This window comes from Oncorhynchus keta, chromosome 10, assembly GCF_023373465.1.
Source record: "Oncorhynchus keta strain PuntledgeMale-10-30-2019 chromosome 10, Oket_V2, whole genome shotgun sequence".
Classification (NCBI taxonomy): domain Eukaryota; kingdom Metazoa; phylum Chordata; class Actinopteri; order Salmoniformes; family Salmonidae; genus Oncorhynchus; species Oncorhynchus keta.
The window spans coordinates 60,171,990-60,186,689 of record NC_068430.1 but is presented as its reverse complement, the minus strand read 5'-3'; the positions used below and the strand labels follow the sequence as shown (position 1 = coordinate 60,186,689).

Genomic DNA, 14,700 nt, shown 5'->3' with positions numbered 1-14,700 from the left:
CAGTGTTTGTGAAGTGTATTTCTTTTAAGCTCAGGTCATGGTGTACTTTAGACAGTTTGTTTTGCACTGAGATAAAACTCAGTTTTCATTTGTATTCTTACAAATCCAATCCAATCCATTTACAAAGTGACCGGTAGAACATTTAAGCTATTTGCGGACATGTATTTTGACTTGTATTGCTTTGACAATCATTTGAACAGAACTCGCAGCATTCCCATATCTTGTTTTATTTTATGTCATTGAACAGTAGAACGTTTTCTTGCGCATCACACTGTTGCTTTTCTACAATGATAACTGACATGAGCTAATGCAGAAAACATCTGACATTTTGCTTTGTTCTGTCCATGTTTTTAGATGGCCAACCTGTTTTCACCTCTTGTTTTTGTTTTGTCCACCTTGACTCATTTTTTGCTTGCAGACGGATCACGTGAAATCCGCAGGTGCTTTTTACGGCCCATGGCCCTAGCCATGGGGCATGGTAAAGTCAAACCATGGATATGTGGTCTCTTTGTACCATGTTTACTCCTCCCTTAGTTCTGTGCTCTCTCTTTCTGTTGACCTCTCCCTGTGACCCTGTCTGTATGAACTTTAACCCTTGACCTACCTGGGTTGGTGACTGACCACACTCATTTGTGCTTGTGTATATTGTAATTTGTGACCCATTGAATCCAACGGATTGCGTGAAATTTGTATTGTTTGTGTACTATGTATGTACCCTACATAAGGACTACATAACGCATTCATAAAGAGCTCCTTAATACCTTTTGTAAGCACAACATAAATGTTTGATTCCCGCAAATATACAACACAAACATTTTGTAAATGCCTAGGCCTCAGAAAGCCTATGTCAACTTGAAGTTGTTGACATAAGCGCTTATGACTTTTTATGTAGTGCTTATGAAGATGTCCTCCGTTAACTGTGGATGTATTTTGTAGTTCTCACCCTTTGTTTTTAAAGAGTTAAATTAACTCTTTTACCTAACTCATACATCAAGGGAGGGACATCCTGGTAGTGCCTGCATCAGAAGTGTGACATGACACTTGACATGTACATGTCATGCACCCGCCCTCCCATTGACATAACCTATAGATGTCCCTTTTTTAAGGGAAAAGTCCCATGTGAAATGTCTGCGACAATAAAACAATGGTGAACGCATGGAAATGCTTATGTCAAGTGTCATGGGGCAGTTTGAAGGAGGAGGAGTCATGTTTACCCCCAGTGAACGAAGACATGTTTGCTTTGCCTATTGATGCAGCATCAACAGGGGACCAGGAAATATGTAATTCAAATAAATAAGAGATTAGGCCGGACTGCAGCCCAAATGGCACCCTATTCCCTACGTAGTCCACAATAGTATTGCACTATTGAAGGGCTCTCAATCTCCCTCACACGTCCCTCCTTTCCTCCCCTCAGGAGCGAGTGCAGAAGAGTTTCCCTCACCCTATCGATAAGTGGGCTATCGCCGACGCGCAGGCAGCCATCGAAAAGAGGAAGAGGAGGAATCCTTTGGCCCTGCCAGTGGATAAGATCCACCCGCTGCTCAAGGTAACCCATAATCCCAAATGTCTCTGGGTCATGTTCAGTAGGGCAAAGCAATTTGAAATGGAAAGCGAAAATGAACGTGTCTTACTGGACACTTTCAGCAGGATCTGACATTGCTGATTGCCCGCTGGCCAGTAAAAACATGTTGAGGCAGTATCTTCTCAGCGCATATTGTTGTTCCAGTGTACCTGCTGAGTCAGTCTGCTGTTGAAAACCATTGAAAACTACACTCTGAAAAGTCATGTTATTTGTATTTGAGCAAAATGATTGGCCGTTAATTCAACCACGCTCCTCGCTAGTTAGAACTTCTTGAGCGCTCGCACTACATGCCTTCACACGGCACATATGAGCTACTCTCGCTAAGCTTGTTTATTTTAGGGAAAGTGGTTTACAAAAGTAAAACTTAAATAGTGAACATACTAGCAAAAATAATACAATGTCTACATTGCTAAATTATATTATTTTTTTAATACAGTATTACCGTAAAAACCAAATGTAGCCTTTTACGAACTGAATATATATACAGACCAAGCATATCAACCTAGGCCCTGCATGACCCTAATGCATTTACAAAGAAAAGGTTAACGTTGGACCCTGATTTCAGGCAGTTTGTAGCTGTTTCAAAACGTTTTGCGCCTACTGAACATGACCCTGGTGGCTAGACCAATCATAATGAAGGTCAGGATGTAGCCTAGGTCTTTAGCGCCAAGTACATTCGTCAGGCTGTGAAAATGCTGGGTGTATTCAGTGATGTACAGTGCCTTCAGAAAGTATTCACACTCCTTGACTTTATTTTCCCCAAAACATTTTTCATTTGTTGTCAAGGATCTACACAAAATACTCATGTCAAAGTAAAAACAAAATCAAATCATATCTTGATTAGAGCGGTGAGTCTTTCTGAGTAAGTCTCTTAAGAGCTTTGCACATCTGGATTGTACAATATTTTCCCATTATTCAAAAAATTCTCCAAGCTCTGTTAAGTTGGTTGTTGATCATTGCTAGACAGACATTTTCAAGTCTTGTCAAAATCTTCTTGAAAATCGGTCTGTAACTAGGCCACTCGGGAACATGCAGTGTTGTCTTGCTAAGCAGCTTCAGTGTATATGTGGCCTTATGAAAGGTGAATTTGTCTCCCTGTGTCTGTTGGAAAGCAGACTGAAGCAAGTTTTGTTCTAGGATTTTGCCTGTGCTTGGCTATATTCCTATACTCTTTTTATCCCCAAAAATCTCCCAAGTCCTTGCCGGAGATGAGCATATCCGTAACATGATGCAGCCACCACCGTGCTTGAAAATATGGAGAGTGGTACTTAGTGATGTGTTGGATTCGCCCAAAACATAATGCTTTGTATTCAGGACATAAAGTTAATTTCTTTGCAACATTGTGTGCAGTATTACTTTAATGCCTTACTGCAAACCGGATGCATATTTTTGAACATTTCTATTCTGTACAGTCTTCCTTTTCGCTCTGTCATTTAGGTTAGTATTGTGGAGTAACTACAATGGTGATCCATCCTCAGTTATCTCCTATTACAGCCATTAAACTCTTAACTGTTTTAAAATCACCTTTGGCCTCATGGTGAAATCCCTGAGCGGTTTCCTTCTTCTCCGGCAACTGAGTTAGGAAGGATGCCTCTATTTTTGAAGTGACTGTGTGTATTGATACACCATCCTAGGTGTAATTAATAACTTCACCATTCTCATAGGGATATTCAATATCTGCTTTATATTTTTATTTTACCCGTCTACCAATAGGTTCCCTTTGCGAACCATTGGAAAACCTAGCTGGTCTTTGTGGTTGAATCTGTGATTGAAATTCACTGCTCGACTGGGGGACCTTACTAATTGTATGTGTGGGGACAGAGATGGGGTAGTCATTTTAAAATCATATTAAACACTATTATTGCACACAGTGAGTCCATGCAACTTATTATGTAACTTGTTAAGCACATTTTTACTTATTTAGGCCTTAACAAAAGGGTTAAATACTTATTGACTCAAGACATTACAGCGTTACATTTTTTAAAATGAATATGTAAACATTTCTAAAAACGTAATTCCACTTTGATGTTATGGGATGTTGTGTATTGATCAGTGACACAATCAAAATTCAACAAAATGTGGAAAAAGTCAAGGGATGTGAGTACTTTCTGAGGGCACAGTAAAACGTCCTGAATGTTGCAAACAGGACTGTCTGTCAAGTATTCATTTATGCATCCGTTCTAGCTGTTCTACACAATATATCTGAAAGTGTTGTAATGTTACATCCTCCTGAACAGAGCCCAGTTACTGATATCTTTAAAAACATGTTTCACCTTTATTTAACCAGGTAGGCCAGTTGAGAACAAGTTCTCATTTACAACTGACCTGGCCAAGATAAAGCAAAGCAGTGTGACACAAACAACAACACAGAGTTACACATGGAATAAACAAATTTAGTCAATAACACAATAGAAAGGTATATATACATTGTGTGCAAATGAGGTAAGATTAGGGAGGTATGGCAATAAATAGGCCATAGTGGAGAAATATTTACAATTTAGCAATTAAACACTTGAGTGATAGATGTGTAGAAGATGAATGTGCAAGTAGAGATACTGGGGTGCAAAGGAGCAAAAATGTATAAATAATATGGGGGATGAGGTAGTTAGGTGGGCTATTTACAGGTGGGCTATGTACAGGTGCAATGATCTGGAAGCTGCTCTGACAGCTGATACTTAAAGTTAGTGAGGGAGATATACGTCTCCAGCTTCAGTGACGTTTGCAATTTCAGCAGAGAACTGGAAGGAAAGGCGGCCAAAGGAGGAATTGTGCTCTCCACTTCAGAAAACAATGTTATGAAACAGACAAGGTATTGATTGAACCGCTTTTAACGTGACTCAATAAACAAAATTGATATTTTGTGTGTGCTTTGTCAAAAATGTTTTCTGTTTCGGTATTGGTCACTACTCACAGTACCTATACTGACCAATAGAGGGAGACATTTAACTATTTTGTGGAATTGGTCACTTATTGAAAATCCATGATGAACCTGTGATGCTTAACAAAATGTATTCACCCATGCCAAATACTTTAATTGAGATGATATTAAAGGGGCGATATGCAGTTGAAACAATAACACATTTTGGTAAAAAGCTGTGGGATGGGTATGGAGAAATGTCGAAAGCCAATATGAGGGTTTGCGCTCAGGCTAGAATGAATAGTGGCTGTAGAGTTCAAATGGTACTCTCACTCAAACCATGAAAGGGAAAATTCCAAGGAGGCCAAGATGCAAAGATTTACTTAATTTAGACCAACTTTTTTGCACTTTTTGTTGTATTCTTTTACCTATTGCCCCCTTTTTAAATAAGGAAGGATATGATTCACATTTTAGAATGCAAACTAACACCTAACCATATAGATGCTTTGAGTGACCAAGCAACCTTTAAAAAAACATGTCTCTTATTGGATACATGATAAGAATATTCCACCTATATTCTTTAGACCTTTTTTTGCTATGAGCTGGTAGCTCTTTGTTTTAGAAATACACATAATAATAATCAGTATTATTTTTTTTGATGTGCAGCAACAACAGAATTACTTGATTGACATAATTTTAACAACACAGGTTATATAATTCTGAGCCTTGCATTAACCGTAATGCATGACTTAATTAGTATTTAAAGTACCCATTGTGCCCAATTACTGTTCAATGATGTACCGGTAACTAAAACGCATAAAGGAAATCTTACCCTGCGCTTTCTGTGTTCTGTGTACCATTCAGGCCTGCACCGTTTACACTAGTTTGAAAGTACAGTGGTCAGATTGTACAGTAGTCAAACCACACTGACCCTGCTTTTTACCCATGATTCCTCTCTTCCTGGGTCATGTTCAGGAGGCACTAGGGTACAAGACCGCCAGTACACAGTAGGTATTTGTGTACGTAGTGGACTCATTTTCCCATAATCCCTCTCCCTTGTTCAGGAGGTACTAGGGTACAAGATTGACCACCAGGTGTCGGTGTACATCGTGGCAGTGTTGGAGTACATCTCAGCAGACATCCTGAAGCTGGCAGGGAACTACGTGAGGAACATCCGCCACTACGAGATCTCCCAGCAGGACATCACCGTGGCCATGTGTGCCGATAAGGTGAGAGTTAACACCTGTGTTGTGCTTCACAGTGTGTTGTAATGCATTATGAAGAGGATCTTCAACATCCGTTACTATGAGATCTCCCAGCTGGACATCACTGGCCGGATGTGCCAATAAACAATTTCTAGTTTTCCAATCCCAGATTGGCCCTTTTTATGTTGTTATGACTGATATTAGATTGTCTTGTAACTGTTGTTGTTGGCATACGTATGGCTGGTGGCGTGTGATGGTGAGAAGTTTCAGGAACCACACTGACTGGCCAATATACAACTAAAGCTGGAGTCTGTAGGGTCATTTGTGAACGTAAGCTGATGAAGAATGCCAGCTGAATGAGGGAGAATGTGTGCCCGCTTTGTTCGCGTGTGCGCATGCATGTTTCTAAGCTTGGGTCTCTCGGGATCCATCTCAATTCAGGAAGTACACTGAAATTCCAATTCCATGTTTTCTTTACAGAAAATGACTGAAGAAAATTGTAATTTCAGTTTACTCCCTGAATTGACTGAACTAAAATGGAATTGACTCCAACCTGGTATTGAATAATCTATGAATTTTATTTTTATCGAACCTTTTATTTAACTCTGCAAGTCAGTTTAAAATAAATTCATATTTGACTGCCTTCCCCGGCTAAACCCGGATGATGCTGGGCCAATTGTGCCCTGCACTATGGGACTCCCAATCACAGCCGGATGTGATCATCCTGGATTCGAACCAGGGACTTTAGTGACACCTCTTGCACTGAGATGCAGTGCCTTAGACCGCTGCGCCACTCGGGAGCAAAAAGTGGTCCGGAACACTCTTTGTGTAATTGTTAAGAATACGTCTCTGGCCACTTCTATTCCCCCTCATCTCCAGGTTCTGATGGACATGTTCCACCAGGATGAGGAGGACATCAGCGGTTTCCCCCTGATGGACGAGGAGCCGTCCACCAGCGAGGAGCAGACCTACTACGACCTGGTCAAGACCTTCATGGCCGAGGTCCGACAGTACCTGCGCGACCTCAACCTCATCATCAAGGTGTTCCGCGAGCCAATCGCCTCTGACGCCAAGCTCTTCTCCCACCATGTGAGTAGTGATGGAGGTACCCTCGCGTACACACTTGCGCATCTATGGTCTTCCATCAGGACTTTGTTTGACTCTGGCCTTTTTCCACTCCTTTTCCTCCCCTCTATCACCGCTCTCACTTCTCTACTGCCGCCTTCCTGCTTTACTCTGTTCCCCATCCCCCCCTTTCCATTTACCATCCCTCTATTCTCACACGTCGCTCTCTACACTACCCTGCAGGATGTGGAGAACATCTTCAGCCGCATCGTGGACATCCACGAAGTCACCCTCAAGCTGCTGGGCCTCATTGAAGACACGGTGGAGATGACAGATGAGGGGAGCCCACACCCGCTGGTGGGCAGCTGCTTCGAAGACCTGGCCGAGGTGGGTGGGTGTGTGTTTGTGGGGGGGTGCACGTGTTTATGTGGTGTTTGTGGGAGCCCAGCTTGTTTGTGGTGGGCAGCTGCTTCAGAGACCTGGCCAAGGTAGGTGTGTGTGAAGCTGTCTGTGGTAAGAAATTGCTGTCTGCAAAAAAGTGTGTTTTTGTGGAGATGTGTGTGTTTACACGTGTATATATTGTTTGTGTGTGTGTGCTGTTTCTGCTAATAAATTGCTCCTGGGCACCCAAAGACTGAGCTAAAGCTTAGGCATTAGCTTGGGGAGCTGACATGAGTCTTCAGGTACCAGTGAAGGTTGCTCATTACACAAACCACTTCTGTTACACTTAAACCTGTGTCTGAAAATACATTGCTCTTGTGCACCACAACACTGTTAGTCTGCCGAGCTTAAGCTCAGGGCCGAGACATTAGCTCAGGTAGCTAACACAAGTCTTCAGGTCCCAGGCAAGGTTCCTTGTCATTCACAGACCCCACTTACACCCTATGGCTGTGGCCATTGTCATAAAACATGACATTTCATATTTTTTATTTCCAGGAGCTGGCCTTCGACCCCTATGAGACATATGCTCAAGACATCCTACGGACTGGCTTCCACGATCACTTCCTCAGCCAGCTGTCTAAGCCGGGAGCTGCCTTCTACCTCCAGGTCAGAGGCCACACCACCCCAGCCTCTTTCCACACCCCCTGCCCCCCCGCTGATCCCAGCCCCCTGCTGACCACACACCCCTCAGCCCCCTGCTGACCACACACCCCTCAGCCCCCTGCTGACCACACCCTCCCCAGCCCCCTGCTGCCCACACCCTCCCCAGCCCCCTGCTGCCCACACCCTCCCCAGCCCCCTGCTGACCACACCCTCGCCAGCCCCCTGCTGACCCAGCCCCCTGATGACCACACCCCCCAGCCCCTCACTGACCACACACCCCCCAGCCCCCAGCCCCTCACTGACCACACACCCCCCCAGCCCCTCACTGACCACTCCTTATCATAACCCCAAAAGTCAGGCTTGACTACTCCATTGTTTGTTTTTGTCATTGTAAACAACTGATGTATTCAAATTATGTTTTAAGAAAGTAAAGAGTTGTAATGTAATTAATCATGTACCACAAATATTAATTACACGCTATTTACATGTGAATTTAATTGGAAGAATTTGCTCATTAACTTTTTTGTTGGTGGCCATTCTTGGATGTGCATCTAACAGAGTTTGGCGTTTAAATTCTGACTGTTAAGGCAACCAGGCAAGGTCCACGCCAGGAAGGTCCAGAAATACTTCTGGTATCCGATTGTCCTGGAAATTCTCACATAGGAACTTCACTGTGTGGAAGGATGGTTGATATGCTTTTTACATTTGTATCGCAAACATTTTTTTTCATTGAGATAAAATTGCCCATTTAAGCCCCTTTTAGACCTGTACCTGCCTCGTGTAAAAGCTTTTGATTTGTGAGCCGTACATGATACAGACAACATCTTGGTGTCATTGTGATCCAAAATATGAAATTATAATTAATGTCAACAATTTCAGAATCTAGACATACTCCATATTTTAGAGCACACTACAATGAGTATAATTGCATCAAGATGTTGTCTGTATCATGTACGGTTAATGGATCATAAGGTCTTACAGGAGGCATGTAAAGGTCTAAAAAGGGAATAAAACGGCTACTTTAATAAATAAAATAAAAGTGATTTAAAATGTAAAAATCATGTCAAACATACCTCCCAATGAAGTCCCTGTGAGAATTGCCAGAATAATATGAGATACTAGAAATGTTATGGGCCATTTCTGGGTGGATTTTCCCTAAGGTCAGAACTTTAAGACTTTTCCCCCCCAGACCACTGTTTGCATATCCCTGGTCTATATACCTTGATAAGATTTGACACTGTATTACCTGCCCAAGTTAACACTCATCTCTGTCTGTCTCTGAACCCCCAGTCTATATGCGAAGGCTTTAAGGAAGCAGTCCAGTACGTCCTGCCCCGTTTACTCCTGACACCTGTCTATCATTGTCTCCACTATTTTGAGATCTTAAAGGTAGGCATTCCTAATGTGGTTGGTCCTCTGTAGCTCAATTGGTAGAGCAATGCCACTTGTATTGCCAGGATTGTGGGTTCGATTGCCAGGACCACCCATACGTAAAATGTATGCACGCAGGACTGGGTGTCGCTTTGGTTAAAAGCATCTGCTAAATGGCATATATTATGTTTTAATATTAGTGTATAAATAGCTTGTGTATCTATTACTGAAATGCACTGCATATGGATCAGAAAGCCTTGGTTTCTCCCCAAACGGTGATCCACCAGCCCACATTTGATGGGCTCAATGTTTTTCAATCTCAATGCTAGCAGATAGTAGAAAGGGAGGATATGAAGATTGGTCTCTGGTGGGTAGGCATGCATGTGTTTAGAGCAGAAAGTGGTACCACAGGACCACATGATCTGTACTAGTGTGGAATATCTGCTATCCGAACCATGTGCCCCCTCCGAGAGAGCCTTAGTGTTTGGGCTCCTTGTTCACCCTTAGGCCTAGATTTGGCCCCCACACTCCCTATTCTCCAGTGAGCCTCTTTCCAGCAAGCCATAGAGGTGGCGGCTCTCTGCAGAGGGCTAAATCACTGAAATCCCTCTTTTTTTTTTTACTGCGAGTCCAGGGTAAAGGAAACACGGGTGTGGAGAGAAGTAGTTTCTTTCCTTGTCTTTAGACGGCATTGTCCCTTTGACTGACTTAGGATGCAAACACATGGGTTATGTTCGTTAGGCATCAAACGGACAACAGACAAAACGGAGGGGGCTACCTTTTTTGTGCAAAATACTTTTAAAGCATTTTATGTTCCAATGAACATGACCTTGGTTTCTCCATCCACTCCTGGAGGTGTGTGGTTTCTCTATTTTCTCACAAGGTGGCAAACGTATGCGTATCAAGCCATTCCAAGATGTAAAAACATGATTATCCTAGTTTTCGGAAAGATAATTATCTTCTATCGTGGTGCAAATGCAGTATGTAGACTTATACTATGGCATTGTTAAATACTTGATTCTGATTGGCTTGAAGGGCATTCTAGAGTGTGCATTATTTCCCTCAAGGGCACGACATATCAGCACGGTAGAATTCAAAGGCTATATTTAATCCTTACATGTTCTATGTTTGAGCTGCTTTTGAAAGCAAAAGTCAAATTGAAAACATTTGCCATTGTTGAATTAGATTTTCATAGTAGCACGTCTGGTTGTTTGGTTACCAAGGAAACTAGTGAACTTGCTAGCAACTTCAGTGGATGTTGAAAACATTTCTACCTGCAAATGAACCCATTTTTAGCTGCAAATGTATTTAATTATAGACATAAAGGGGATAATCAACTCGGGGCTCTATGCGTTCTCTGGAAAATAATGCTGCTCAGTGGGAGGTTAGTTCTACTCCGCTAGCACATCGTAGAACACTCCTTCCACGTCGTTCATTATTTTCCATAGAACGCAGAGCCCCTCATTGATTATCCCTTGCATGTCATGCGTTTTGTACAGGTATACAAGACTATCAAACCATAATATAGACACTGTCACTACAGATGTAAAAGGTAGGGCTTTCTGTACTTTAACCACAGCATGCTAGCAACCTTATTAGTTTGGAGACTCTTGAATAAAAACTGCGAAGACGATGACATGGTTTAAGGATAGACAGAGAAAAAAGTAATTGAATATTCAATGTTTTCTCCCTGACAGTTACTTTAGGCCAGCTCACCCCAGAGCCATGTACGTGTAATATATGGCTTATACAATGCATTCAGGAAAGTATTCAGACTCCTTAAATTTTTCCACAATTTGTTACATTACAGCCTTATTCTAAAATGAATTAAATTGTTTTTCCCTCATCAATCTACACACAATGCCCCATAATGACCAAAAAACAGGTGTTTCGTTTTTTTTTTGCAAATCTATTAAAAATACTGATCACATAAGTATTCAGACCCTTTACTCAGCACCCTTGCCAGCAATTCCAGCCTGGAGTCTTCTTGGGTATGAGGCTACAAGCATGGCACAACTGTATTTGGGGAGTTTCTCCAATTCTTCTCTGTAGATCCGCTCAAGCTCTGTTTGGATAAGGAGCGTCACTGCACAGCTATTTCCAGGTCTCCAGAGATGTTCGATTGGGTTTATCAAGGACATTCAGAGTCTTGTCTGAAGCCACTCCTGCATTGTCTTGGCTGTGTGCTTAGGGTCGTTGTCCTGTTGGAAGGTGAACTTTCACCCCAGTCTGAGGTCCTGAGAGCTCTGGAGCAGGTTTTCGTCAAGGTTCTCTCTGTGCTCTGCTCCGTTAATCTTTCCCTCGATCCTGTCTAGTCTCACAGTCCCTGCCGCTGAAAAACATTCCCACAGCTTGATGCTGCCACCACCGTGCTTCACCTTAGGTACTGTGCCAGGTTTCTGCCAAACTAGATGCTTGGCATTCAGGCCAATCTTGGTTTCATCAGACCAGAGAATCTTGTTTCTCATGGTCTGAGTGCTTTAGGTGCCTTTTGGCAAACTCCAAGCGGGCTGTCATGTGCCTTTTCCTGAGGAGTGGCCTCCGTCTGGCCACTCTACCATAAAGGCCAGATTGGTGGAGGGCTGCAGATAATGGTTGTCCTTCTGGAAGGTTCCCATCTCCACAGAGGAACTCCGGAGCTCTGTCAGAATGACCATTGTGTTGTTGGCCAGCCCATTGCTCAGTTTGGCAGGGCGGCCAGCTCTAAGAAGAGGCTTGGTGGTTCCAAACGTCTTCCATTTAAGAATGGAGGCCACTGTGTTCTTGGGGACCTTCAATGCTGCAGTAATTTTGGTGGTATCCTTCCCCAGAGCTGTGCCTCGACACAATCCTGTCTCGGAGCTCTACGGACAATTTCTTCGACCTCGTGGATTGGTTTTTGCTCTGACATGCACTGTCAACTGTAGAACCTTATATAGACAGGTGTGTGCCTTTCCAAATCTTGTCCAATCAATTTAATTTACCACAGGTGGACTCCAAGTTGTAGAAACATCTCAAGGATAATCAATGGAAACAGGAGACACCTGAGCTCAATTTCGAGTCTCATAGCAAAGTGTCTGAATACTTATGTAAATAAGGTGTTTTTTGCGGGGGGGTTTATACATTTGGTCAAATTTCTAAAAACCTGTTTTTACTTTGTCATTATGGGGTATTGTGTATAGATTGATGAGGAAACCTTTTTTTTAATAAGGCTGTACCGTTAACAAAATGTGGGGTAAAAATCAAGGGGTCTGAATACTTTCCGAATGCACTGTATTAATATATATTAAAATATATTAATATATATTAATATATATATTAATGTAAAGTAGGGCAAGACTTGTGTGGTATATCACAAAGGGTCATGTGGTGTCAGTTGAATGTTGGTTGCCATTTTGTTCCTAGGTCTTCACTAAAGTAAGACTTAAGGGGAAACACTGGAGTTGAGGGGGTTGGGAATGAGAGAATGATGGAGAGCGATGAAGAACTTATTCTTTACTCAGCCCTAATCTCGCTCATGAGTTTAGCCTTATACCGACCGCATCATGATCCTTCACCGGACTCCCCCTACCAGCGAAACCACCTGACCCAACATGTTTTTCTCTACCCACTCTTTCTCTGTCCACCCCCCCTTTTTTTCCACAGCAACTGGAGGAGAAAAGTGAGGACGAGGAGGACAAGGAGTGTCTGAAGCAGGCCATCACTGCGCTGCTCAATCTGCAGAGTAGCATGGAGAGGATCTGCTCCAAGAACATGGCCAAGAGGAGGCTGAGGTAGGCAGGGGTGCGCCAATTTACCACCCCTCCTGGTCCGTCCACACCTGCTTCTCTTTACCCAAGAAGATACAAAGCTAGCTCTGACACACACAAGATTTTGCACACACACTGGCTGATCCAATAATAGAAATCCACAAGCAAAATATGGAAAGCTAACTCAGACACCCACATAATGGCACAGACCAGAGAAGCACATATGTACCACATGTGCATCATGTGCATCAGTAGGTGGATTTGTCTTGAATGTGCACTATGTATGCTCATAGAGGCGTTAACACTTGCACAACACAGACATCATGATAGACACACACAGCAATTCATTCTACTGCCTCATTGGTGTACTCCTCCCATCCTCTGCACACCCCCCCACCCTAAGCTCAGTTCTGAGTTTCCCTCTGGACCTAAAATAGACCTGTGGGGGGAGGGAGAGGGTTGGAGGGGGGGCTCGCCACTGTTGTCGGAGGGAAGTTGTGTCAGGAATTGGGCTGTCCTGTTCTGGTATTATTGTTCCCGGCTTTGAGAAAAGAAAAAAAAGGTGAGAGAGTTTGAAAGGGGGAAAAAAGAATCCCCTTGCTTTCAGCAGTGGACTTTAGCGTCCCAACCTTACAGACCATTTTTCTCTCCATCCCTCCTTTTGTATTGGTGAAGAAAACGGGGTGTTTTTTTGGTTACATGCGGTTGTTGCTCGTTCTTTACCTGCGTGGAAGCGAAGAGCGTGGAGTATGAGGACGTAGGGTATAAACCCCCCAAAATTACCCCTTTTGTTGCTGTTCTTTTTGTTTTTATTTTTCATGGGGAAAGGATGGCTTATCTTACGGTATGTCTTTGCACCCCATACTTTGGCGGGAACGTGGGGATGGTGAAACAAACAGGAGGCTAAAATGGACAGTTCGAGAGGACACACTGAGTTGGGGTACCCGACAAGGGTTACCTTTGTTGACTTTGGCTGTTTCGCTACACCTTTCCTGTCTCTAGGGGTCTTTGTATTTCGAGAGCCAGAACAAAGAACAACCCAAGAGTTCTATTGTCACAGCCATTTGAATTATGTTTGCTCTTTCGCAAGCATGCAGTTCATTAGGAAAACGTAATAACCTCTTAGTCGCTAATCCTCTAGCAAGGTCCATCGCTGCCTGGAATAAATGATGGTTTGATAATGATGCTCGTTATATATATTTTTGCTTTAATTAACTACTTCATTTCATCATAAGACTGCTAGTTTAAAGATGAATGTAAATGCACTTCAAATATAACCTCTGATCAGACTTGAGAATAGGCAAAGTTTTGACTTTCTTTCTGTATGTAGTTTTTAGAGTTTCACACTTAATGGGACTGGGAAATGGGAATTTAAGATTTTGGGGCAAGTTTTGAGTGTAGTCTTGCCCTTCAGAGGTGCCCCTTGTCTCTCAGCGAAGCTAATTCTGTCCGGTTGACAGTCATCCTGTACTTTGAGGTGCTGGTATGAAGACAGGCGCGCACAAGTTGGCTTTGCCTGCCTCTCGGGAGTGCTGATGCAAGTCGTTGTGCGTCCGTGGAAAGCAAAGTAAGCTCCCCCTGCGATTGTTTACTAGTAGGTCTAGTTCAGATGCACTGTACTAGCGGGTGTTAAATCCTTGTTGATTTTTTTTTCTCCTCTCACTCAATCGATTGTAGAACACCCCCCCCAACAAACCTTTAACCCCCAGTGGCTCAATGCTGTTCTATTGTTCTAAGTAGATGGTTTTAGAAGTGATCATTGGAATTATTGCTCAGCTGATTTGTTATGTGCAATAGAGGTAAGATTCTGGTTCTGGTGGGCCGCAGAGCTTTCTTGTCTTCTGTTTA

At 42.9% G+C, this 14,700-nt stretch overlaps 1 protein-coding gene across 4 annotated transcripts in view; it reads left to right on the top strand.

Moving 5' to 3' along the window:
- The window catches only part of LOC118389101 (son of sevenless homolog 1-like), a 70,066-nt gene that overhangs the window by 16,850 nt on the left and 38,516 nt on the right, over nt 1-14,700 (top strand). For all 4 annotated transcript variants that reach the window (XM_035778845.2, XM_035778842.2, XM_035778843.2 and 1 more), the window contains 7 exons: nt 1,415-1,546; nt 5,504-5,668; nt 6,524-6,733; nt 6,953-7,096; nt 7,646-7,756; nt 9,044-9,142; nt 12,749-12,876. In XM_035778845.2, the coding sequence (XP_035634738.2) occupies nt 1,415-1,546; nt 5,504-5,668; nt 6,524-6,733; nt 6,953-7,096; nt 7,646-7,756; nt 9,044-9,142; nt 12,749-12,876 (989 nt within the window). The remainder of the gene's footprint in view (nt 1-1,414; nt 1,547-5,503; nt 5,669-6,523; nt 6,734-6,952; nt 7,097-7,645; nt 7,757-9,043; nt 9,143-12,748; nt 12,877-14,700) is intronic.